This window comes from Dasypus novemcinctus, chromosome 16, assembly GCF_030445035.2.
Source record: "Dasypus novemcinctus isolate mDasNov1 chromosome 16, mDasNov1.1.hap2, whole genome shotgun sequence".
Classification (NCBI taxonomy): domain Eukaryota; kingdom Metazoa; phylum Chordata; class Mammalia; order Cingulata; family Dasypodidae; genus Dasypus; species Dasypus novemcinctus.
Genome location: NC_080688.1, coordinates 24,164,026 through 24,189,449, shown reverse-complemented (window position 1 = coordinate 24,189,449; position 25,424 = coordinate 24,164,026). Strand labels below are relative to the sequence as shown.

Sequence of the window (25,424 nt, the reverse complement as noted above, 5' to 3'; positions counted from 1 at the left end):
TTATGTAGGGAATTTCCATTTGCCCCAATCCCTATTCCTCCCACACTTTCCCACATTAACTCTTCATTTCAAGAGAAGACTCCCCTTAAAGAGTAGGCACTATAGTGAATCTTATCTGATAAGTTGTGCCAAAAACTTAATTATGAGCAACTTTTCAGCTCATGGATACATGTACATTTCTGCCAGTAGAATAGCTGGAACTGACAATAAGGACACAAAAATAATGCATATTATAAATTACAACTGATAAGTGTGCGATAAAGAGCATACAGTTGGAAAGAGGCCTGGAGTTTACTTTAAAAATCTTCAGAGACATTGAGAGTTATGTTGTGTGTGAGATGATTTTCATCTATAGCCCAGGGGCAGTCAATTACCCTCACCAGAGCCAGAAACTCCAGGGGGAGTTAACCAGTATTTCCTACAAAAAGACACACCCCAGAGGAAACTACTAGTGCTTCTGCAGTCTCTATCCTTGATTTACACAAGGGATTTGTTATTTAGCAAAATAAACAACAAAGTGGAAGGCACTGGTGAAATCAGTGGTGCTTATGGTATCTGAAAAAGGTAATAAAAATCTAGTGAGCTCTTTGCCCGTTCCTTTCTGGATTGGCACCGAGGTTGGATGCTGTGACAAGGCCGGGTCTAGTTAACTACCAGTTTCACAGATTAGTTCTGTGCCGATGCCAACAACGAGCAAGACCAAACCCTGAATCCTGCCAGTGGAATATTGCATAGTTTGCCCCTAGTGAATATTTCACATAAAGTGTGTGCTCAAAGCCCCTTTTAGGATCAGGAACTGGGACTTATTCATGAAAAATGTATAACAGGACCCCTTACTGCTTTTGCATCTGGTTTATAACAAATGTTTGCATTTTTAAGAGAATTCAGTGTGGCATCTGTTGTCATTGCTACCCAACAGCAAGGATGTGGACAGAAACAACTGGCTCTAAACTTCCTCTTAGTATCACGGACTATTGATACTTACTAAAAACAGCCTGGGAAGTGGATGTGGCTCAAGCAATTGGGTCCTTCTCTACCATATGGGAGGCCCTGGGTTCACTTCCCAGGGCCTCCTGGTGAGGGCAGGCTGGCCCGTGCCCATGGAGAGCTGACAGTCTGTGCCCCCAGAGAGCTGATGGCCCACGCCTGTGGAGACCTGGCGCAGCAAGATGCCATAACAAAGGGAGACGAACAGACACAGGAAAATGTGCAGCGAATGGACACAGAGAACAGACAGCTAGCAAGCAGCAAGTGGGGAGGGGAATAAATAAATAAAATAAATCTTTAAAAAAAAACAGCCTAAGAAGAGTACATGACCCATTTATAACCTTGTCATAATTGATTTCAAAATACCACCTGTCTCAAAATGTCAACATCTAAACATAGGGGCTGCCATTTTTGATAGAATGGCTGACTAGATAGTCTAAACAATTCTTCATACTAAGAAATAAAAGACAAAACATGTTGGATAAAATATATTTTAAAGTGTTTAAATGGATCTCAGACCTGAAAAGAAAGTAAGGAATTCTCAGAGGCAAAAAAAAAAAAAAAAAGTGAAAGTAAGAATCCAGAGAAGCAAGCAAAACCTCAAACAGGCTTCTATGCTAAAAGTGACTACTTTACCCTTATAATACTGCATCATCACACAGAGCACCATGAAATGGTAAGCAATTCTACTCCCACCCAAAGTAGGTAAAATAGGGAGTTCAAATAGAAACATCTGACTAAAATTGTGACCCTACACATTTATACCATTAGTGTAAATTTTAACCAGAAAATAAGCCCAGCACCAAAGGAAATGACAAGGTAACTGGCCAGCCTCTACCAAGAGGGAGATAAATATCTTCCCTGACCCCTCCAACTCACCAGCTTTTCCACACACAGGTTTTCTGCCTGAATTCACACAGCCTACATGGCCTGAAAAGCTTTCACCTGAGAATTTACACTAACATGGTTCGAGATTGGTAGGACCCCCAGGTATGGAGGAAAAGCAAACAGAAAGTCTCTTGGAAAGGGACACACTTTCATCCTAAGCCTCAAAGTATTCCTCTAAGGCAAATGTTCAAGAAATAGATGCTGAGAGTAAAAATAATAAAACAATCAAGAATCCAAAGCATCATGGTGAAAACCAAAAGCAATTACTGAGAATTGAGCTATCAGAATTATCAGACATTGAATATAAAAATGAGTCAGTTTAGTATATTTAAATGAAGAAAAACAAAGATCGAAAATATGAGAGAGCAAAAGACTAAAATAACAAACAAGAAGATTTTACAAAGAACCAAAGACTAGGAGGAGAATGAAAAGATAAACACTAAAAAATAAAAAAATAAAAAAATAAACCCTCATTGGATAGGTTAATTATCACTCTGGGCACATGTAAAGAGGGGATATGAAAGATCAAAAACAATGATCCAAAACACAACAAAAAGAGTCAAAGATTAAAAAAAATATCAAAGAATGTACAAGAGACATGACGGACAGAGAGAGGTGTAATATTAACCTAATCAGTGTTCCAGTAGGAAAAAAAGAAAAAGAAAAAGAAAGAAATAATGGGTAAGGAGATAATTCTCAAAGTTTTCCAGATTTGACTAAAGATATCAATTCCTGAATTGTATTATGAAAGTCCAAAGAAACCCAACCAGAATGAATAAAGTTTACACAGATATAAATTACAGTGAAAGTACACAACACCAAAGACAAAGAAAATATAAATCAGTCAGAGAGACAGAACGGATGACCCACAAAGAATGAACACATCAGAGGCAGGAGTGGGTAGAATAATGAGCAAGTTTCTGCTTCCAGCCAAAATGGACTTAGAGGAACCACATTTACTCTCCTACCTGATACAAACAAAAATAAAACAAACTAAAGGCAAATTTATGGAACAACCATTTTGTAGACACTGACTCTCAAGTAACAAATGTCAGTGATCTCCGAGGAACAGAAAACAAACTAAAGGAATCCAACAGTTGCTCCCAGATCACTACCATGAGAGATGGCTCAGAACACTTACTGAGCATACAATGCAGACCTGAGAGTCTGGTAAAACCAAGGCTGCTAGGTTCTCAGGGCAGAGTCCCAGACAGAGATCAGAGATTGCCAGTGTTCTAATTTGAGTCTTCATCTAGCACCCACCTGTAAGGAAACTCCCTGTGTCTAAGGAAGAAATCATCTGAATGCACTGGAAGAAACAGTACCCATCCTTCCCACAGGAAAAAGGAATACTGCCTGTTCCCACCAGCCAGCCTTTAGTAGAATTATCAAAAGGTCTTGCCTCAGTTGTAGGGGGAAAAAAAAATAACTCTAAATTGAACACTGCTCTGGTTCTGATTAACAAATCTTTAAAATAAACCCATAAGGATCAAAATGTTTCCAAATAACCACATCCCAGAAGAGAGCTTAAGGATATTTATAAGAGTAAAAAAATATCCAATATCTAACAAGATAAAATTCATAAGATAGGTATCAAATAAAAAATTATCAGGTATACAAAAAAAGTATGAAAATGTGACCCATAATTAGGGGAAAAAGCAATCAAAACCCTTCCAGAACTGACACAAATCCTCAGATTAGGAGAAAATAAAATTAAAACACAATTGCATTCTATTTGTGCAAAAAGTTAAGCAGACAAAATATGTAAAAAAGACAAAATTTGAACTTCTTGAGATGAAAGCTATTGTATCTGTGAAGAAAAATACACTGAATGGTATTAATGGCAGATTAGGCACTGCAGAAGAAAAGGTTAGTGAACATGGGTATATGGCATTGGAAACTAACCAAAATGAAAAACAGAGAAAAAAAAATCAATAAAAATGAAAAGAGTGTCGGTGAACTATGGGCAACTCCAAGTGGCCTAGCATCATGTATTTGGACTAACAGCAAAACACTTTCAAATTGGACGAAACCTATAACCTCAAGGACCCAAGAAGGTCAATGAACTTTAGGAACAAGAAACATGAAGAAAACTACTCTATTGCATATTATAAATAAATGGTTTAAAATAAATGAAGAAAGAGAAAACCTTAAAAACAACAGGAAAAAGCAAGCAAACAAAAACATATTACATAAAGACTAACCAAAGTAGGGATGATGGCAGATTTCTTATCAGAAACAATGAAGCAGAAGCAAGAAGAGGTTGGAGTACTGGGGGTGGGGAGATGCATCAATTTTTAATTCTATACCCCATAAAAATATCTTGTAGGGGGTGGCAGACTTGGCCCAGTGGTTAGGGCGTCCGCCTACCACACGGGAGGTCTGAGGTTCAAAACCCGGGCCTCCTTGACCTGTGTGGAGCTGGCCCATGTGCAGTGCTGATGCGGGCAAGGAGTGCCGTGTCATGCAGGGGTGTCCCCCACGTAGGGGAGCTCCACGCGCAAGGAGTGCGCCCCATAAGGAGAGCCACCCAGCGCGAAAGAAAGTGCAGCCTGCCCAGGAATGGCACTGCACACACAGAGAGCTGACATAACAAGATGATGCAACAAAAAGAAACACAGATTCCTGTGCCACTGACAACAACAGAAGTGGACAAAGAAGAAGATGCAGCAAATAGACACAGAGAATAGACAACCGGGGTGGGGGTGGGGAGGGGAGAGAAATAAATAAATCTTTAAAAATATATATATCTTGCAAAAAATGAAGGCAAAGCCCAGTGGGGAACCTGTGATTCTGCCTGTACTCTATCTACAGCAACAAAGCATTGTGAGTCAGCCCTCTGCTTCTCCCCATCCTGGGTTGAGTTGCACTTACATCCAGAGTTGGAAGCAATGAGGAGGTATGAGTCGGTGCCCGGTTTTCACTAGGAAGGTGCTGGCAGGGCCAAGGGGGAGCTGAACTTCACTTCACCCATCAGCAACAGGGCAGTGTGAGTCAGCACTCGACTTTTGCCAGATTGGCGGCAGCAGGGCTCAGTGGGAGGCTGAGCATGTGTAGTCACTCGGCCCTCCCTTGTACTCCACTCAACAGGGGGACTGCCCAATTTAAAAAATAATAATAAGATTAAACAGGATCCAGAATCTCATAATATAATACCCACAATGTCCAGAATACAACTGAAAATTGTATCATATCAAGGACAAGGAAAATCATAACTCAAAAAAATAAAGACTATTAATAGATGCCAGCACGAATAGGAATCAGATGTTTGAGTTATCTGAAAGGGATTTTAAAGAAACCATCATAATAAAATTAAACAATTATGAATTCTCTTGAAACAAATGAAAAAAAAAAAAACCCAGAAATCCAGCATAGATATAGAAGTAATTTAAAAAAGAACTAAATATAGAGTATAGAGCAAAAATATATAAATCAAAAATTTTAAAAATTTTCTAGATGGGCTCAAGAGTAGAATAGAGAAGATAGAGGACAGAATCTACAAGATAAACTTGAGGAAAAATCTATATATTTTTCTATCTAATCTGAAAAATAGAAAAAATAAAATAGACTGAATAAAAAAGAACCAGGGCTCAGGGACATTGGGACCAATAACAAGAGAATTATCATTCATATTATCAGAGTTCCAGATGAAGAGGAGAGAGAGTGGAACTGAAAAAAAAAGTATTTGAATAAATAATGGCTGAAAACTTCTTACATTTGAGCCATAAAGCCACAGATTCAAAATACTGAGAACCCTAAATAGGATCAGGTCAAAGAAAGCCATGCTGAAGCACATCATAATTAAACTTCTACAAACTGAAGACAAAGAACAAACCCTGAAAGCAGCCAGAGACAAATGACACACTACTTATAGGGCAAAACCAATTCGTTAGGATGAATATCCCACCAGAAATCACAGAGGACAGATGAAAATAGCATATCATTTTCCAGTACTGCCCAAAAAGAACAGTCAACTGTGAATTTTATGTCCAGCAAAAATATGTTTCAGGAATGAAGGGGAAATAAAGACATTCTCTGATGAAGGAAAACTAATCTAATTTATTACTAGCATATCTATCTTTAAAGAATGGCTAAAGCATATTCTCTGAGCAGAAAGGAAATGAAAGCAGAAGAAGGCTTGTAACTTTAAAAAGGAGGGAACATTGAGTGGGTAAAAATAGGGGTAAATATAATAGACTATCCTCATGAGTTTCTTAAATCATATTTGAGGACTGAGGCAAAATTTTAACACTGCTAGGACACTCAATATATGGACGTGAAATAATTAAGACAATTATATTTTTTAAGTGGGGTGGCTAAATGAACCTAAATGGAAGTAATATCACCACACTTCACTCTAGGTATTAAAACATCAAAGCCAGTAGGCTGTGATAAGTTACCTACATGTATTGTAATACCTAGAACAACTCACTAAGAAAAGTATACAAAGGGATATGCTTGAAAACACTATAAATACATTAATATGCTTAAGTTACTCACAGGAAGGTAAAAACTGAGAAAGAGAGGAATGAGAAATGGAGGAAACAGAAAACAAATAATAAGATGGCAGACTTATGCTCTCACATATCAAAAAGCACCCTAAATATACACTATCTAAATTTACCAACTAAAGGATAGAGATTGGCAAAGTGGGTTGAAAATAAAATAAAATTTAAAAAAAGGTTATACAATACATTGTCCACAAGCAACTCATAAATAAACAACATATGGAAGCTGATTGTGAAAAGGTAGAGATATACTGTGTTAATATGAATAAAAAATCAAGGTAAAATAAGACTTCTTTAGACACAGAAAAGTGAAAATCACTCAACAGCAGATTCTCATTAAAAGAAATATTAAAGGGAGTCCTTCAGGAAGAAGAAAACTATTATCAGATGAAAATATGATCTACAAAAAAGGAATGAAAAATATTTGAAATGGTAACTATGTGGGTAATAAGTAGTATTTTATGAATTACTACATGAGTAATAAATAGTACTTTATGAATTATGTCATCTTTGAAAGGTAGCCAAATCTGAAACAAAAATAATATTTGTGGTGTTTATAATATTTATAAGTAAAATATAGGACAAGAATAGCATAAAGGCCAGGAGAATGTAAACACTAGCACACTACTGCTTGGCTTACAATATATGAAGTGGTGCAGTGAAGGCAGACTTCATTCTACATTCATGCAGGTACACTGTGACAAGTTAAAGATAAATATTGCAACCCCCCAAATAACCGTTGAAGTAAAGAAAACAAAAATTTTTAGCTATTAAGTAAAAAAGTGGGATAAAATTGAATTATAAACACTCAATCCAAAAGAAAGCAGAAAAAGAAGAAAAGCAGGAAAAGAACAGGTAGTACAAATAGAAAAAAAAGTCAGATGGCAGATATATCAATAATAATATTAAATGCAAATGGCTTCAAGATCTTAGGGAGGCACACTGGGGTTTCTAAGATTTTGTTAATTGTATTGTCAATCTTTGTAACTTAAACGTGATTTCAGTAGATATTAAAAAGTATTTAATTATTTAATAAAAATTTAAAAATATACGCATTAATAGAATCCCATATTAAAAGTACTCTAACAATACTCATGTGTGTACAATTGTGCTATTCTTACTTTCTGACTAGTAGCTCACCTCAAAGCTTTTTATGAGATATAATTAATTTTATTAAATTAGAAGACTTTTTTAAGTTATGTGCTCTCAAAAAATCCTATGCATATCTTAGTTAATGAAGCTAACTTTTAATAAGATAACATATATTATCAATCTTTGAACTACCAGGAAATATCAGATAATGCTAATAAGATCTGACCTGATTTTTAAAATTGTTGCATTGATGATGTTTTAAGATTTATACCTTTTATTTTATTTTATTTTTTGTAACTGGAAATGGGTGCTGAGAGGTGCTGAGTGTGTTCATTAGTAGGGTGATAAATTGGAGAACACACAGTAAATTATTTGTTCAAAACTGTCATATCATTTCATAAAAGAAGTCCTCTCTGCCATTTTTAACATATGGAGAATTTGACCTTGAGTTTAAATGCAGTATGTATATGAGTATTTGTGTGTGTTACAGAAATTCAAAGTACGTAAATAAATTAAATGGTGTACTTTGTATAGATGCAAGCATTCCCTCTCATGAGTACATATGTAAAGGTGTTATAGCCTCTTTGTAAAAGCCAAATTTTTATTACCAGTTGACTTTTTGGAAATACCAACTATTCCCTCCAGAAATATAGATGAATTTTGTTCATTTCAATGATAGGCTAAAAGTCCTTTAAAAACAGGCTTTATCTTAGGACCCTGAGAATTAACACAGATATAAACATCTACTGGTTAGTAAAAATGCTAGTTATATCTTTTTTTAGATAAAATTTTTCCAGGAAGCAATTACATATGTTTTTATTTTTTTAATTGGCTCAAGACGGAGAAATATGAAGCACTTTTTTTTCTCATTTCCTGCCCATTCTTAGCAGTCTAAATCAATACTAATGCAGGATATGAGTGGTGAGACTACAGAGATTTGCCCTTCACATATGCCATGCAACACGGCCTACAAGAACAAGAAATACACTTTTAAAATACCATTTTACCAACTTGAAATACACCCAAATAATGCTTTGAAAAGGGAGGTTGGACAACCTTATGGGGCTGAAGGTATCACACTTTTTCTCAAATACTTCTCAAAACTCCTCCCAGGGCTGTCTACTCAGGGATCAGAGAAGAGCTCCAAGAACCCTCCTTTGTCCAAGAGCAGAGGATGGATTCAGAGAGAACAGTTAACCACCCCAGGTCCCAGGCCCCCCAGCAGCAATCCTGCACCAAAGTTTACAGAAAAGTGTGAAATTTGGCAGTGACAAATCATTGGCAGGAAAATGACGGCATTCATACTGCTCAAGCAGAGTATCTGAGAGGAATGGAGAAAGAGCACTTTTCCTTCCCAGAGAGGCAAAGAAGGTGGTATTCAAAGCTGGAAGGGAAAACCAGCCAGGGGATGGCCAGCTGCCTCCATTGCCTCAGTCGTGCATCACACACACATGCGCCCGCACACACACACCTCAACACCCACATATGTGTGTTTCCCACACTGCTTGCAGAACAGCCTTTCACAGCATCATTTTGTTCATGTTTCCTCCTTTGCTTAAAACCCTAAGTGGCTTCCTATCATCTACGGGCCCAATTCTAACCTCCTATAAACGATAACAGATCCAGACTTCACAAGCTCCTGGAAAATTTTCCACCACCCGCAATGAGAAGAGTTCTTCAATCACACTTTTGGGCATCACTTTTCCGCATATTTATCTCTGTTATGGTTTTATCATGTTAATGCAAGGATTTGTCTATACATCTCATCTTAGATGCTGATCCCCTCAGGGGTGGTGGACTGTAGCTTTCTTGTCTGTGATTTCCTGATGCTAGCACACTTCTTGAGACTCAGTATGTCCAAAAGTTCAATAACTCTTTGTTTAATAAATGAATAAGAACACATAAAATAGAAAAAGGCAAGATGCTACTAAGAATTATCACAATTCCTATATTACGGTAAGATATGCATATAAATAATTATATTTTTCAGGTATAGGATTGCTTAAATTTGTGAAATTGTTTCAAAAACACTACTGAGTTTGGTCTTCACAATAACCCTGAGTAAAATTAATCATGACCTTGAGGACCTGTGTCTCATCTGCAGTGATAGAGCCAGAACCAGAATCATTCCATTTTTCATTAAAGCCCCCAAAACAAATAAAAAAGGGAAATGTCAATTTGTTCTATATTCACTGATATTTTTCACATTTTTTCTTATTAAGGGATACTTTACATAGAACAAAATTCACTATTTTTTAGATACAATTTTTCCAGTTTCAGTAAATGTATAGAATCGTGGGAATGACCACTGCAGTTTAGATATAAAACATTTCTATTAGCCCCCCAAACTTCCCCATGGCCTATGTAGTCAAGCACTTCCCAAACACTTCCCTAAACCCACTGGCAACCACTGAGCTATTTTCTGTCCTTAAATTTGACCTTTTTACAGAATATCATATGAGTAATTCTACAGTATGCAGCCTTGTAAGGCTGTCTTCTTTCACTTAGCATCATGCATTTGAGATTCATAGATGCTACATTTATCAGCAGTTTGTTACTTTTTATTGTTGACTAATACTCCATTGAGGTACCATATTTTATTCATCCATTCACCAGTTGAAGTATGTCTTGATTGCTTCCAATTACAAATTACAAATAAAGCTATGTAAACATCGCTTAGAGGTTTTTTTTGTGACCATAAAATTTCATTTTAAGAATGGAATCAATGAGTTGAATAGTAAGTGAATGCCTAATTTTATAAAGTACACCCAGAAGCTTTCTCAAAGTGCCTATGCAGTTTTGCATCCCACCAGCAATGTATTTGTGCTGCACATCCTCATCAACATTTGGAATTGTCTGGTTTTTGTTTCATTTTTGCCATTCTAATAGGTGTATGGTAGAAATCTATTTGAGATTTTAATTTGCATCTCCTTAATGACTAATTATGTTGTGCATCTTGTCATATGTTTGACTAATGCCACTGAATATCTTTTCATGTGTTTATCTGCCATCTATATGTCTTCTTTGGTAAAGTGTTTGTTCATATTTTTTGCCCATACTTTAAAATTGCCATGTATTTTTTCTTATAATTGAGTTTTGAGAGTTCTTTATTTACCTGTTTATTTAGATTGAGTTTATCAGATATGTGGACTGCAAATATTTTCTTCCAATTTGGGATTTGCTATTTTATTTTCTTGATGGTGGATTTCAAAAAGCAGAAATTCTTAATTTTGATAAAGTCCAATTGATCATTTTGTTATTTTATGGATCAGATCATACTTTCTGTGTTGTATCTAAGAAATGTTTGCCTAAGCCAATAACAAAAAGGGTTTTCCTATTTTTATTTTTTTTTAATAACTTTTTCTTTTATTCCCTACCCCTCCCACTCTGGGATGACTTTCGTCTGTTGGCGTGTTGGTTTTTTTGTTTTTTCTCTCTGCTTGTTTCTTCTTTAGGAGGTACTGGGAATCGAACCCAGGGCCTCCCATCTCTTCTCTACTTGTTTGTATTTGCTTGCTGTCTGCTCATTGTTTGCTTGTTGCCTTGCTCATTGTTTTTGCTTGTCATTGTTGTTAATTCCTCATTGTTTGCTCGATGTCTGCTTGTCGTTGGGTTTTACTTTTTTTTTTTAATTAAGATTTTATGGTTTTAGGAATTTTAGGAATTTAGGAATTGGATCCATAACTCGTTTTGAGATAATTTTTGCATATAGTGAAAGGTATAGATTGAAATTCTTTTCCTTCTTTCCTTCCTTCCTTCCTTCCTTCCTTCCTTCCTTCCTTCCTTCCTTCCTTCCTTCCTTCCTTCCTTCCTTCCTTCCTTCCTCCCTCCCTCCCTCCCTCCTTTCCTCCCTCCCTTCCTTCCTTCCTTCCTTGACATATCCTTTGTGGGCTATGATTCCATCCTCAACACTGACTTTTTACGTATTTACGTGGAATATGGGAGCCAGTTATACATGTACTGCAGGGCAATGATGTTACTTAATCAGAAAACAAAAACAACCAATAGGAAAGCAACCACATACCAGGCTCAATGAATTTTCCTCAGGTTTCTCTGAATTGCTACATGGATATTAGGTTTTGCTTTGATTGGCATCTATCAATAGAAGGAATCCTAGCTCCATTCCTGTAAACACAACTCAGATACAGAGTGTTTAGAGTACTGAGAGCAGTGACCATGGAGGGCTGACAGTATGAAGAGCCAACAGACAACTGGAAGCACTGTGAGAGAACTGGAGCAATCTGGAATCAAGCGGGTCTGTTTCTTACACCCTGGTAAGAAGCCCATCTGGCAATTTAGGAGCCATACGTTAGATGCCAGGGATGCTGAACCAATTGCTCACATTTGCTGTTTGACAGTATATTCTACAGGTGCCTAGTTACTGGAAAGAATGGGGAACAAGGACAATCCAAGCCTCTAGCCATCTGTGGAGAGAACTATCTCAAGAGAACTAACTCACTAAACAAAGAAGAAGATGTAGAAGGAGGAAGAGAAAGTAGAGGAGGAGGAAAAGAGGAAGAGCTTTTTCTAAAATCTTGCTCTGTATTTATTCATTTATTTTTAAAAAAATGAAAATTATAAATGGGTCAAACTCCAAATCTTCAAAAACCATAAAATATTCTGGACACTAGTTTTTCTATAAAGGTGACAGACAGTAAAAGTGGTTGGTGAGTCATGAAAGCTACTAAACAGTCTAAATTATCTGGCAAACCAGATCTGTGCTTTGCAACAGTCCAAAAAATTATGATTTCCCCCCTCCCACTCCATTTGCTACAAAGGTAAACTGGCAGAAACATCCCTTTGGCTTAAGTAACCGAACATGAAAGCCATGTTAAGAGTTATCCAGGGCTGTCTTATAGCCACAAATGGATATAAAGGCACAATTCTTGAGAAGAATGTTTGAATGTAAATATCTGAATCCAGTGACAAAGAAGAAAGAAATACTCACCAGTTTCTGAAAGCTTCTGAAGCTCACCTGGAAGTATGAGCTTCAAAGTGTTTGTTTTAGCCTGAGTCCTCCAGAAAGTAGACCCTAAGGGATTCTACTAGAGAGCACAATCTCAAAGAGCAAGAATAAAGAAGAGAAACATGAAGCAAGGAAACAGGGAAGTCACTACTAGGGTATATTATTGAGTTGGACACCCATCATTTGGTGCAAGGAATTGCTTGACGTTGCATGATTATCTTCCAATAGGTCAAACAAGTAACTATTCTCAGGATAACCCATTGAGGCAGGCTAGAACAGGGACCTGAGGGGAAAAAGTCTGCCTTAAATTCTTTTTTGCATCATGTCCAAGAACTAGGACACCCAACACTGGCAACACCATCTTGGGGAGAAAGAGAGAAGAATCTATCTTCCAGCTCCTGATTCCTACTGATCAAAGATTCATCCCATGAGGTATCAATTTGCCCATCCTTTAAGTTTGATGTTCCTGACCGTCCAAGGGCTGCTCAGCATCTCGTGTCTCCACATCAACAGAAAAACAGTAAGGAAGGAGGCAGAGAATGTGAGGTTCGGGCCCACATGATTGTGCCTGTGAGAAATTAATTGCTGTCCACTTAGAATTCGTTTCAAAGGTGGTGGCTGTGGCTGAAACAAGTGGCCAAAGACCCAGAGACAGGAGAGCTAAGAGGAACTAAGGGAACACATCAGAGACATCCAATCCAATGTGAACACAGACTGCAGAGCACCGTTGTATTTTTCTCTTGCTCTTCTCCTTATGATTAATTGCTGGAAATATTTTCCTTTTTCTCCCCTGAAGAGTACAGCTCCATGAGATTAAATGTTTTTGCTAGTTTCCTTATCACTATATTAGTGCTTTAGGTACTACCTCAAACATAGTGACTCTTCAACATATAGACAAGAAGAAAAGAAAGAGAAGAGAGAAGGGATAAGGAGGAAAGAATAGAAAGGAAGAGACAGGGCAGAGAAGAATGGTAAAGGAGATGGAAAACAGAAACTTGGGGTAAAGGAGAGCTGAAAAGTACCTTGGAGCTTGTTTTGCATTAAAAATTCTAGGAGAACAAATGTTTCCTTTCATAAAGTTTTGTAGTGGTATTGAAATATGCAAGTTAACAGAAAAGATTTTCTAGAAATGGAGTCCAAATTACGATCAGACCAAGACTTGCCTTAACTCCCACTAAGAAAAGGTACTTTGGAGAAAGGAGACAAGTAAGGTTGAGTTCCAGTAGGAGAAAAGATGATGGAATGGAATGAGACCACAGAAAATTCTGGCAGGGCATGTGTAAGGAATGCTGGATGGAATTTAAATAATCTTGTCTGGATGCCTTCCTCTCTCTTTCACCTTTTATCTGGGAATCCTGGGATAGGAAATGTATTCATACATGGTGCTTAGAATGGAATTGTTCATATTTTAGTCATTTGCTTTTTCCTTTTTTTTTCTTTATTTTTAAAAGAAGTTTTAGATTACATAAAAGTCACACTGAAAACAGGGGATTCCCAAATACTCCATCCCCTTCCACTTCTACCCTTTCCCCAATTAACAACATCTTGCATTAGTGTGGTACTTTTGTTACAATTGATGAACACACACTGAAGCATTGCTACTACCATGGGGCAGATGGGTGGAACTGTCTTGCTTGCAGTTGTAGATATTCTGTTCATCAGGGTGGGCATTGTCTAGCATCATCCTTTTTGTTAGTTGTCCTGGGTGAGTTGGATAAATTAGAGAGCAGGTGTTGGCTACTACTCTACTGAGATTCAGGGCTCAACTGGCACATGATTAGCTGGGAGATTTAAGTCTCTGGGACATATATTTGACAGGTAATAGTTCTAATTATAGGTTCCCATAAAAGGGGCAGAAGAACCCTGTGTAGGTAAACTATAAATGAGCATAACTCTGATACGTTGGGAAGATAGGTTATCACATATGCCAAGGTAAGGCCCACTGACAGGGTGCCAATTTCCTGGCATCATCTGCCCTGCCTAAAGCATCTAGTTGTCTCCAGGGCCCTCAGGAGCACCCTCAGTGAGATCTTTTTTTAAGCGACTATATCCTCAGCATCTAGATCAGAGCCTCACATGGGCGAGTAAACATGAATTGTGCTTTCCATGAGTCTTCTCTCTCCCTGTGGGGAGCATCCTCTGTCTGCATGCTTAAATCTAGTTTCCATCATTATCCCATGGAGTTGAACTACATGGCCTTGAGGGACTCGGCTACATGGAATGAATTTTCATCCAATGAGTTTTATCATAATCTGGGTCCATGCTTCTCAGGTAAACCTGACAATTGTCCCAATAATAACATCCCTTGATTTCATCCTGATAGAAACAAAAAGATTACTTTTCCCAGGGTATATTCATGTACTTCAGGCAGCCTTTCATTTAAAATAAGGATTTTTTAAATTTAAAATATTTTTTTCCAAACATACACTCTTCCTTCCCCCATCCCTTGGTAACTCCTAATCTGCTTTCTATCACTGTGAATTTGTCATCTATAGTCATCACTTACAAGAGACATCAAACATTATTTCGCCCTCTGTGCCTTCCTTACTTCCCCGAACATAATGTTTTCTATATTCAACCATATTGTAGCACGTCCCATAATTCATTCCTTCTTCTGATCGGATACTATTCCATTGTGTGTATTTGCTACATTTTGCTCATCTAGTCATTTGTTGATGGACACTTGGGTTGTTTCCTCCTTTTGGCTCTTTTGAATAATGCTGCTATGAACATTTTTATACAAGCATCTGTTTGCAACTTTGTTTTCACTCTCTTTGAGCATTTACCTACAAGTGGAATTGCTGGATCATATGTAATTTTATGTTTAACTTTTTGAAGAACTTCCATATAGCTATCCACACCGGTGGCACCATTTTACATTTCCACCAACAACGCACTAGATTTCCAATTTTTCCGCATTCTCGCCAGCACTCGTTATGTTCCTATTTCTTAATAACAATACATGTGGGTGTGCAAAGGCATTTCACTGTGGTTTTGATTTGCATTTCCCTAATGGCTAATGATGTTTAGAATCTTTTCATATGCTTATTGGCCACTGCCTATCTTTTCCAGAGAAATGTTTATTCAATTCCTTTGCCTATTTTTAATTGGGCTGTTTATCTTTTTGTTGTTTCATTGTAAAAGTTCTTAATATTCTGGGTAGTAAGCCCTTATCTGATATAAATAAAGTAAATTTTAAGGCCATAAAACAGTGGACATATTCTAGGAATAAATTTGTTCACTCTGACTTTGAAATATAAGCAAAAATAATAACTTCATGAATATTATACATTGAGTATAAAGCATCTGTTACGTTACTGAAATAATACATTTTAAAATTATATCATTATTAAGAATGCTTATTGTGATGACTCAAAATCAGGAATAAATAACAATTTCAAGAGTAAAATAAATGCCAGTTACTGCTGGCGATGTTTATCTATAAGTATAAAATAAAAAGAAAAGACATTATATTTTGTCAACAAAAAGTTACATCGGTGATTCAATCTTACTAGTGAAGTGCCTGTTGCATTCTGTTAGCATACTGATTCAAATTTTAACATATGAATTAGAGGCTCAAAAATTTGCTTTATTTTTAAATTTTTTTATTTTTATTAATTCAGATTTAATTTATGAGTACATTCCTTTAGAGCAGAATATATAAAAACCCCAACATATTCAGAATATTAATTGCTTCATTGTTTTGTAAATGAACTAACAATAGGATTTCTCTTAGAAGATTTGCTTTAAATGAAGAGTGCATTTTGTCTTGTTTCAGTCTTTACAGTGGGAAGTTGTGTTCACCTGCATCTGTGTTAATGGAAAGGGTAAGGGATTTTACAGAGATTTCATTAGATACTTCAAATTTTGTTTTTATTTTAAGTTTACAACACTCTACAGTTGGATTCTTAAATAATATTTTAAATTTTGTATTATAAATTAAGATTGAGAAAAATGCCACATGCCCAAGCTCATTATCAATGTCAAAAGATTACAAATAGATAACCCACTGCAGGGAAGGATGACATAAGAAGTCTGTAACACCCCAAGCATGTTGAAAAAATTGTTCTTAAATTTCTTTTTTTTTTTTTCACTCTTTATGGTTTATTTGACATTTTTGAGGTACGACACTTGAACAGTTGGTTGCATTGTAATAGGTAATTTTTTTTTACATTACATGGCAATGTACACTACTTTGATACATTTGGTACACAAAATAAGATCCTTTAAAATAGTTATGCACAAGACATGCAATGTTGGATTTACACATTGGAGTTCAGGATATGATTGATTGGGAGGAAGGAAATTACACGAGGCATGTTAGATAAAGGAACCAAAGGTATAAAATACACAGTAACCACACTTTCTTCTGGTTTGAAAGTCAGCTGCAGCATGTGCATTGGCACTGGTGCCTCAGACATAAACTATTTTATATAATCAGTTTGGGACTATACAAGATAGGTATCATCTTCAGTATCAGTAAATACCTTTAGGGTTTTAAGAAACATTCCTATGTCTAACTTTTTTTCCTAGGTCATCTTACTATTACTGCCGTAATCCAAGATCAGATAAAAAGAACAGGAACAGCCCCCAACTAAAATCCTGTTGTAGCTTAAACAATGAAGTGGTACATTAGAAGACTTTAAAATTGTAGCTCTTTTTGGATCCCCCAAAGTGTATCTGCACTCTTCTTCAAACGGCCTTCTTCTTCAGGAGTCAGAGTCACCTTGACAACATCTGAGATACCATTCTGTCCCAAGACACAAAGAACACTAAGGAAGACGTCATCTTTTATTCCATAGAGTCCCTTAATCATGGTGGAAACTGGATGTACACGTCTAAGATTCTTCATTATAGTTTCTGCCAAATCTGCCACAGATAACCCAATGGCCCAGGAGGTATAGCCTTTCAGTTTGATCACCTCATAAGCACTGTCAACCACCTGTTTGTGAACCTCTTTCCATTGTTCCTTATCTGCATCAGTGCCTAACTCAGGGTGCAGATTTTTCAAGGAGACACCAGCAACATTCATTCCACTCCACACAGGCACACTAGAGTCTCCATGTTCCCCAAGGACCCAGCCATGACAGCTGGATGGGTGAACTCCCAGCCTCTCCCCCATTAGGTAATGGAACCGGGCTGAATCCAGATTGCAACCACTTCCAATAACACGGTTTTTGGGAAAGCCACTTAGTTTCCAAGCCACATAGGTCAATATATCCACTGGATTGGAAACAATAAGCAACTTGCAGTTTGGGCTGTATTTTACAACATTAGGAATGATGAATTTAAAGATGTTTACATTATGCTGGACCAAATTAAGACGGCTTTCTCCCTCTTGCTGACGAGCCCCAGCTGTGATGATAACCAGCTTGGAGTTTGCAGTCACACTATAGTCTTTGCCAGAGACAATTTTTGGTGTTCTAAGGAAAAGGGTGCCATGTTGGAGATCCATCATCTCTCCCTTCAATTTGTCTTCTATGACATCCACAAGTGCAAATTCATCTGCCAGTTCCTTCATCAGAATACTGATGGCACAGGCCATGCCAACAGCACCAACCCCAACAACTGTAATATTATTCTGAGGGATCTGTTCTTCCTTAAGGAGATTCTGAATCAGCTGATCCTTGAGAGTTGCCATCTTAGATTTGGAATGGGAAGGAACCGGGACTACACGTCGAGCGGGCGTCTGCTGCGCGCGGTGCTTGGATCCAGACTGGGCGGCTGCAGCTGCGGGACCTTAAATTTCTTATGAACACTGCGTCTTACTCTACCAATTTCTCAGTACCGTAAATACAGACCTACACCCAATCAGCTCGTATGCTTCCCGCTATCTACCCTTTATTTCATGAGATCACAAAGACCCACTAATGCGAGTGTGACTTGTCCAGGGGCAGAGAGACAGAAGACATTCAGAGCTAGACAAGTCTCTGATCTAAATAACTCTAATAAAATAAATATCTACACTTCTTTTAAGTAGAATATTCATTTGACATAACTTTAACAACGTCAAATAAATGAAATAAATTTCAATCTCATCACAAAGTATTTTACATTAATAAATATTTATTATCTCCCAGATATTTAGAAATAATAAAGAAATAAAGATGACTCTCTTGTTAGAAATACTGAATGTTTCCTGAATAACAATGAAGATGGGCATATTTCTAGTTTCAGAGAATCTTAAATTTAGTTTATATGTAGTACACATTTATGTGTATATTTTAAGAGTTCAACAATCATCAAGCTGAAGTAAATCCAGCTTTACATCAGTTTTGGACTTTGACCTAATAGACTCTGAGCATGATCGCACAGAAATGCAGCTGCGGCTTTTCATATTTTTACTGAAGTTAGAAAGTCCTAAAAATGCCAAACCAATATGCATTTATTTTTAACATTAACATTGGTTTTATCCAACCAAACAATTCACTTAAAGTATTTTTAAATATATTAAAAAGATTTAGCTGCATGATAGTAAGAAACAAAACATCTTATATTTTTCATTTTTCAAGAAATTTTCAAGAAGCACTTATAGCCAGACTCTACAATACAAGTAGGAATTATTATCTTAAAGCTATTATTTATCTTCATCCACTCTAAACAGTAATGAAAAACAGGATGGGTAGCCTTTCCAACCCTACAAATGTTATTTACATATACAGTATATTTAATACATTAGGTGACATCAAGAATAACAATGTAGTTATTGGGCTGGACTGGACTGGACCAGATTGAACTGGATAATCTGGAATATCTTAATTGGTAGAAGAGTTCATTATTCTACATATATAGAAATTACAAAATGTGTCATTATATATAAATATCTATATATTTATAAATACATTTACATGTATATTTTTATGTAAATATTGAGTCCCATTTATAATGCTACTTTCGGGTATCCTCTTAAATTAACAATGAACAATGCATTCTTTTCTCAGATTGTTGGAAATCCAGCTCCTCAAAAGTGATATATTAGTTCAGTAGAAAAGGATTTTTTCATAAGTGACCCAAGACCATACTTATCCAACCTTAAATGCAAAAGTCAATGTAGCTAGATGGCTGTTGTGTCTAAGAGGAAATAAGTTTAAGCAAATAACACAAATAAATAGACACAGGACTTTTCCTAGAGGTCCACTCATGAAAACATCTCACAACCAAACATCAGCATCAAAGAGTGTCAGCCTTCCCTAGAAGATGTGTATAAGTTCAGGTGAACTGCTGAGCTACCTATCCTATGTGGGAAACTTCAGAAAAGCATGCATGATGCTTACAAGGTCTATGGTTGTGTCCTCCAAGAACTTAGGACCAAAGACCACAATCAACTATGTCAACAAGACAACAAAACTCTAATATTTTGGGAATATACTGATCCCCCCACCCCAAGTTGTGATGGAATTAAAGTTATTTCCAGATGCTCTGTTCAATGAAAGAGAATCAAAAAGAATGCAAACAAAACAACAAAACCAAAAGGCAATTCTGGGCTAAAGATGCAGTAGGTAAAATATCTAAACATTGCTCTCTGCACATCCACTCTGCATCTCCCCTCTGTTGTGCACAGCTTTTCTCTGGGACCCACTGCCCTACCTCTGCCCCCACTCCTTGTGCCCCATGACCTCATGCTGACAATTGTTATTTACTTTCCATGCATTCTCAATTTTCTGACAACTCTTGTAAGCAGAGAGTTATAAAGCCTGGACATCCAAGTGCTATACACAGGGCCCACTCCTTGCTCCTTTGTTTGAGTTTTATAGCTAATTTTCATCCAGTTTCTACAGTTGTAATGGTTTCTATTTCAATCTTCCATTCATACAGGAAGTAGACTTCTTTACTTCATTCAACTGTGCACTATCTCCTACTACTTTTCCTTTTACCAATTTCAAATTACTTTTTCCATAAACAAACCTTTAATAGCTATCCTGAAATGCATGTATCATCTCAATTTTTGCACTGTTATACTTGTAATTCCATCCCCAAACCACAAGGTCAGGCATTTAATGTGTTTAAATGGAAGGGTCATGATTGTTAAGGCAGATTACAGAGATCACATTCGAGCAGTTCATGTTAGGAATCCAAGGGATTTCTGAGTTATAAACTGGCAACTATTTGTTGTAGCAACCCTGAAGCCTTGATTTTAGCTTGAAATACATGCACCTCTGTCAACTTCTGAACACTTAAAGATTAGAATTGTCTTGGGTGCCATTCGAGATTAAATAGAAATATCCTTAGAAAAATCAGTTTATGTGAGATGACAGGTAGCTTTTTCACCACAGTGGCATTTATTCACTGGACTAAGAGCAGTATTTCTGTATCTCTGTCTGGGTCTAATTGAAGAAACTTATCAAATAGATAATGAAGTTAAAGTCAAGATATTCACCAAACATATAACATCTGGAAAAAGTAAAAAATGGTTTTCCATGTTCATTGGTTACACCAGATAATAATAAGGAAAAATTATAACCTCTTTTCTCCATTTATCTTGTTTTCCCCCAAATAAATGGTTGTACTTATACTTACTGTGAGTCAAGTCATGATGACAGAATGACAGATAAGGAACACCTGTATATTAAGGTAAAGCTGTGTCTGAAAATATATGTCAGTATATTGCCTTTCACCAGAAGATTCTTATCCATTTTATATGGTAGTTTGCTCTTGAGATACACACATAGTTTATGTCTCACACTGAAACAGAGATGACTGAGCATTTCGATAGACACCAACAGAGGCTGTTGTTGTCTGCATGCAAGTCCTCCAAGACCCACATTTTCTACTTGAGTTGTGTTATTTGAGACGTATTCAGAATCTTCTTCAAACAGAATCTCAAGTTTCATAGTAAAGAGAAACCTGGGGGAAGGGGTGGGTGCGTAGAAAACAGGAGAGAGTGGAAAGGAGGACTATGTGATGTACCACGGAAGCAGGCTCTGTAATGTACTCGTGAAAGTAACTTTTTCCTGACTGCAGACAAGAGTGCCTCATGAATGAAGGGCACTTACTCTTATCAAAGGAAGGATTATTTGATCAAGTGATGGGAAAACTTATTAGCCATGTGGAAAAAAAGAACATATTCTGTTGGGCCCACTTTTGTAGTTTCTATGCAAAATAAACTCCGGATAAAATAAAGAGCTAATAAGAACTATGGATAATTGCAATGAAAATGAAAATCAGTGTAATGAGACTCAATAAAAAAGCAATTTTTAAAAATCAAGTAGATATGGAGAATAATATGACAAATAACACAAGCAAATCTTCCACAAAAGAATAAATACAAAATAGTATGGAAAAATGATGATTTTTCACTAACAATTATTTTAAAAGAAGGACTGAGGTTTTTTAAATCTACTAAAGTAGCAAAAATGTTTACTCCAATGCTGACGAGATTTCAGTGAATGTTGTACATGTTACAAAATATTGATTGATTGTTGGCAGCATTTGAAGAGGAACCCATCGGTTAATGACTAATATGTTAAAATGGAGGAAGAGTGAAAATAATACTCATACAAAATAATACTCTGACCTAATAAATCCCTCTGAAATTTATCCTAACAACATAAACAATAGATTTACGTGTAAAAATTTACATTATTAAACCACTTTTGGCAAGGTGTGAAACATTCTTATCCATGAGTGTGAGGAAAGATCATACCAGAAATTGAATATTTATGAAGACAAAAGTGTAGAAACATGAAATACAGCAATGGTCACCCCATTGACCTAGGTGTGTCCCTGTCAGGCAAGGGGACAGAAATTCAGTGGAATACAAGGTCCATGATTGCAAGGAACCTTAGTAAAGTATTCCAAATCCCAAAACTGGGTCTGATACATGACAGATTAATAAACAGATAAATTAATGGTGGAAATAAATGCCAAATGCTAACCAAAATATTTATGGTATTTGAGATGTAATATACAACTCTGGAAAAATCTAAGCCAGTCTCTCAGGGACATCTCAGATTTGATCCAAAAGCTTCTTCACTCTGGAATCCATTATCCCCTTCCGCACTTCCTCAACCCAAAAACCTGGGCTTCACTTTAGCTTCTTCCCTCTTCCTCATTGCCTGAATACCACACATCCAAGCCGTTCAGTCAACACTGAAGGTCCCCCTAAGTATCTTCCCATCATCTTCATTCTCTCCTCTTTCACTACCCTAACTGAAGCCACCATCATCTCTTGCCTAGAGGACCACTAGAGCCTAGAAAATGGCTTCCTGCTTCCAGCCTTCTCCACTTTCAATCCTTCCTCCACACAGATGGCCAGTGTGAACTTTTCTAAAACACAAATCTTCACATTTCCCTCCTCTGCTTAAAAGTTTTCAAAGCATTCTCACTGCTCACAAGATAAACCCATATTTCTTCACATAGTTCACATTAAGAACCCTCCATTTTGACTACATGTGAAATCACATTAAATACTAATGCCCAGGTTGCATCCCAGGCAATCTGTTTCAGTTGCCTTGGGGTGAAACCCAGGCATGGGTATTTTTCACAAACATCTCCAGGTGGTTCTGACAATCAGCTAGAGTTAGAACCAACTGGTTCACATGGCTTTTCTGCTCTAGCTCCTCCTTAACTCTCTGAGTCATACATTGTCTCCCTCAATCCCATATTCCCTTCCCCAGCCTCAATGGATTTCTTCTCTTAGTTCCTTAACTGTGCTATCATCTCTGTCACTTCTGAGTGTTTGTACTTGCTTTGCATTATGTAGGAAATGTCTTTCCTACTCTTTGACAAGACAACATATACTCATCCTTCAGGTTCTGATTCAAAATCACTTCCTCCAAGAAGTCTTCACAGTTCAGACCAAAGCAGAAACTGATTATCTATATTACCAGAGTTCATTGTACATCCTTGATGATAGTACTATATCAAACACTTTTGTGACTGTTCATTTATTTCTCTGCTTCTAACTCACCAGTAAATTGTAAAGTCTATGAGGGCAGGGTCTGTGATATTTTCAGTGGAGGCAGAGGGAATGCACATACCAGATGTTCAATAAATAGTTGTAAAATAAATTAGTAGGGGACAGGATTGTGGATGACAAACAACCTGAATTATTTTTAAAAAAAATTCTCTTTCTGCTCATTGTAGCATCTATTTTGTAGAAAACATTTTGCAGATTAACAATGTAAGATACCATAAATATCATTATTATAATGTGAATATAATATTCTTTCAAATTCTCAATTAAGGAGATAAATACAGACTAACATTTTCTAAGGAACACCTATAAAGGTAAACATATATTGCAAATTAAAATGTTATCTTTTTGATTCCACAAAACTAAAAAGGAAGGAAAGTTGTGTGTGTTCTATCCTGATCAGCTTAATGTTGTTTAGATGTCAGGTGTGCTTTAATTTTCATCTTTTAAAAAAAATTTAACTGAAGTATAACACTCATACATAAACATACGTAAACAATAAGTGTATACTAATAGTTGTAACATACAAAACAAACATGCATTACATCATACAGGACATCATACAGGACTCTCATAACTCACACTACCACCAATACCTTGCATTGTTGTTAAACATTTTTAACTAATGATTAAAGAGCATTGTCAAAATATTACTACGAACCAAAGTATTTTCCCCCTACCCACCCTATTACTATTATTATCTTTATATCATTTATATAGGAACATACGTAAACAATAACTGTATAGTAAAAGTTGTGAACCTACAAAGCAAACACACATAACATCATACAGGGGTCCCATATATCAACCCTCCACCAAAACCCTGCATTGTCGTGAGATGTTTGTAACAAATTGTGAAAGAATATTGTCAAAATCTTACTACTAGTCATAGTTCTTATCTTACATTTGGTGCACATATCCCCCAACCCGCCTCACTATTATTTTTTAAATATATTTTCTATGACAGAAGTTGTAAACTTATAAAACAATCATGCACATGGGTAGAACTCTCAAACATCACCCCTCCATCAACACACCACACCATGGTGGAACATTTGTTGCACATAAGATAATATCATTCTATTGTTAACACGTCCATAGCGCATAGCTGGCACACACCTTCCACATTGCCCCATTATCAACACAGCACATCCCTGGCATAGATGCAATAATACCACACTATCACTGTCAACCACAGTCCACAGATCACTCCAGTTGCACTTTTCCCATGTTTCTCCATACTCCCACCACCTTGCAGTAGTGATGCACATTGACTGTAGCTCACAAAAGACACTTGCATCTGTACCATCAACAATTCTCATCCACCTCTGGGATTACTATGCTATTCAGTTCCTAGATTATTCTCTAGCATTCTGTCGATTGGCATTTACATCCCTAGACAACCATTTTCAGCCACATCCGCTTTTATAAACTAGCTGTTACTTACTATTTATTACCAGCCACTCTATACATTTCCACACTTTTATAATAAAGCTAATTAAAACTTCTACATAGATTAAACATCAGTAATCCATCACAGTCCTCCTCTAATCTCCTTTAAGAATCCACCACCTACCACTAGGTTTTGAAGCTATTTTCCTACAATTTCTTCTACAAACTTTATGGTTCTTGCTTTTATTTTTAGGTTTTTGATCCATTTTGAGTTAATTTTTGGATAAGGTGTGAGAAAGGGGTCCTCTTTTCTTCTGTTGGCTTAGATATCCAGTACTTTCAGTACCATTTTTTGAATGGACTGTTCTGCTGGAGCTATGTGGGTTTGACAGGCTAGTGAAAATCACTTGACCATACGAGTGAGGGTCTGTTTCTGAACCATCAGTTTGTTTCCATTGGTCTATGTGTCTGTCTTTGTGCCAGTACCATGCAGTATTTACCACTGTAGCTAGGTAATATGATTTAAAGTCTGGGGATGAGGGCTAGCTTTGCCTTTTTAAGATGTATCTGGCTATTCAGGACCCCTTAAACTTCCAAATAAATTTGATAAACGTGTTTTCAATTTTAAAAAATGCTGGTGGAATTTTTATCAGGATTGCAATGAATCTGTATACCA

At 36.7% G+C, this 25,424-nt stretch overlaps 2 protein-coding genes across 2 annotated transcripts in view; both read right to left on the bottom strand.

The window, feature by feature from the left end:
• The window catches only part of PIEZO2 (piezo type mechanosensitive ion channel component 2), a 504,324-nt gene that overhangs the window by 260,078 nt on the left and 218,822 nt on the right, over nucleotides 1-25,424 (bottom strand). The window lies entirely within an intron of this gene.
• Nucleotides 16,972-18,166, bottom strand: LOC101440370 (L-lactate dehydrogenase A chain-like). The gene has a single exon (XM_004468304.5). The coding sequence runs from the start codon at nucleotides 18,080-18,082 to the stop codon at nucleotides 17,084-17,086; it is 999 nt and encodes a 332-aa protein (XP_004468361.1). The 5' UTR covers nucleotides 18,083-18,166; the 3' UTR covers nucleotides 16,972-17,083.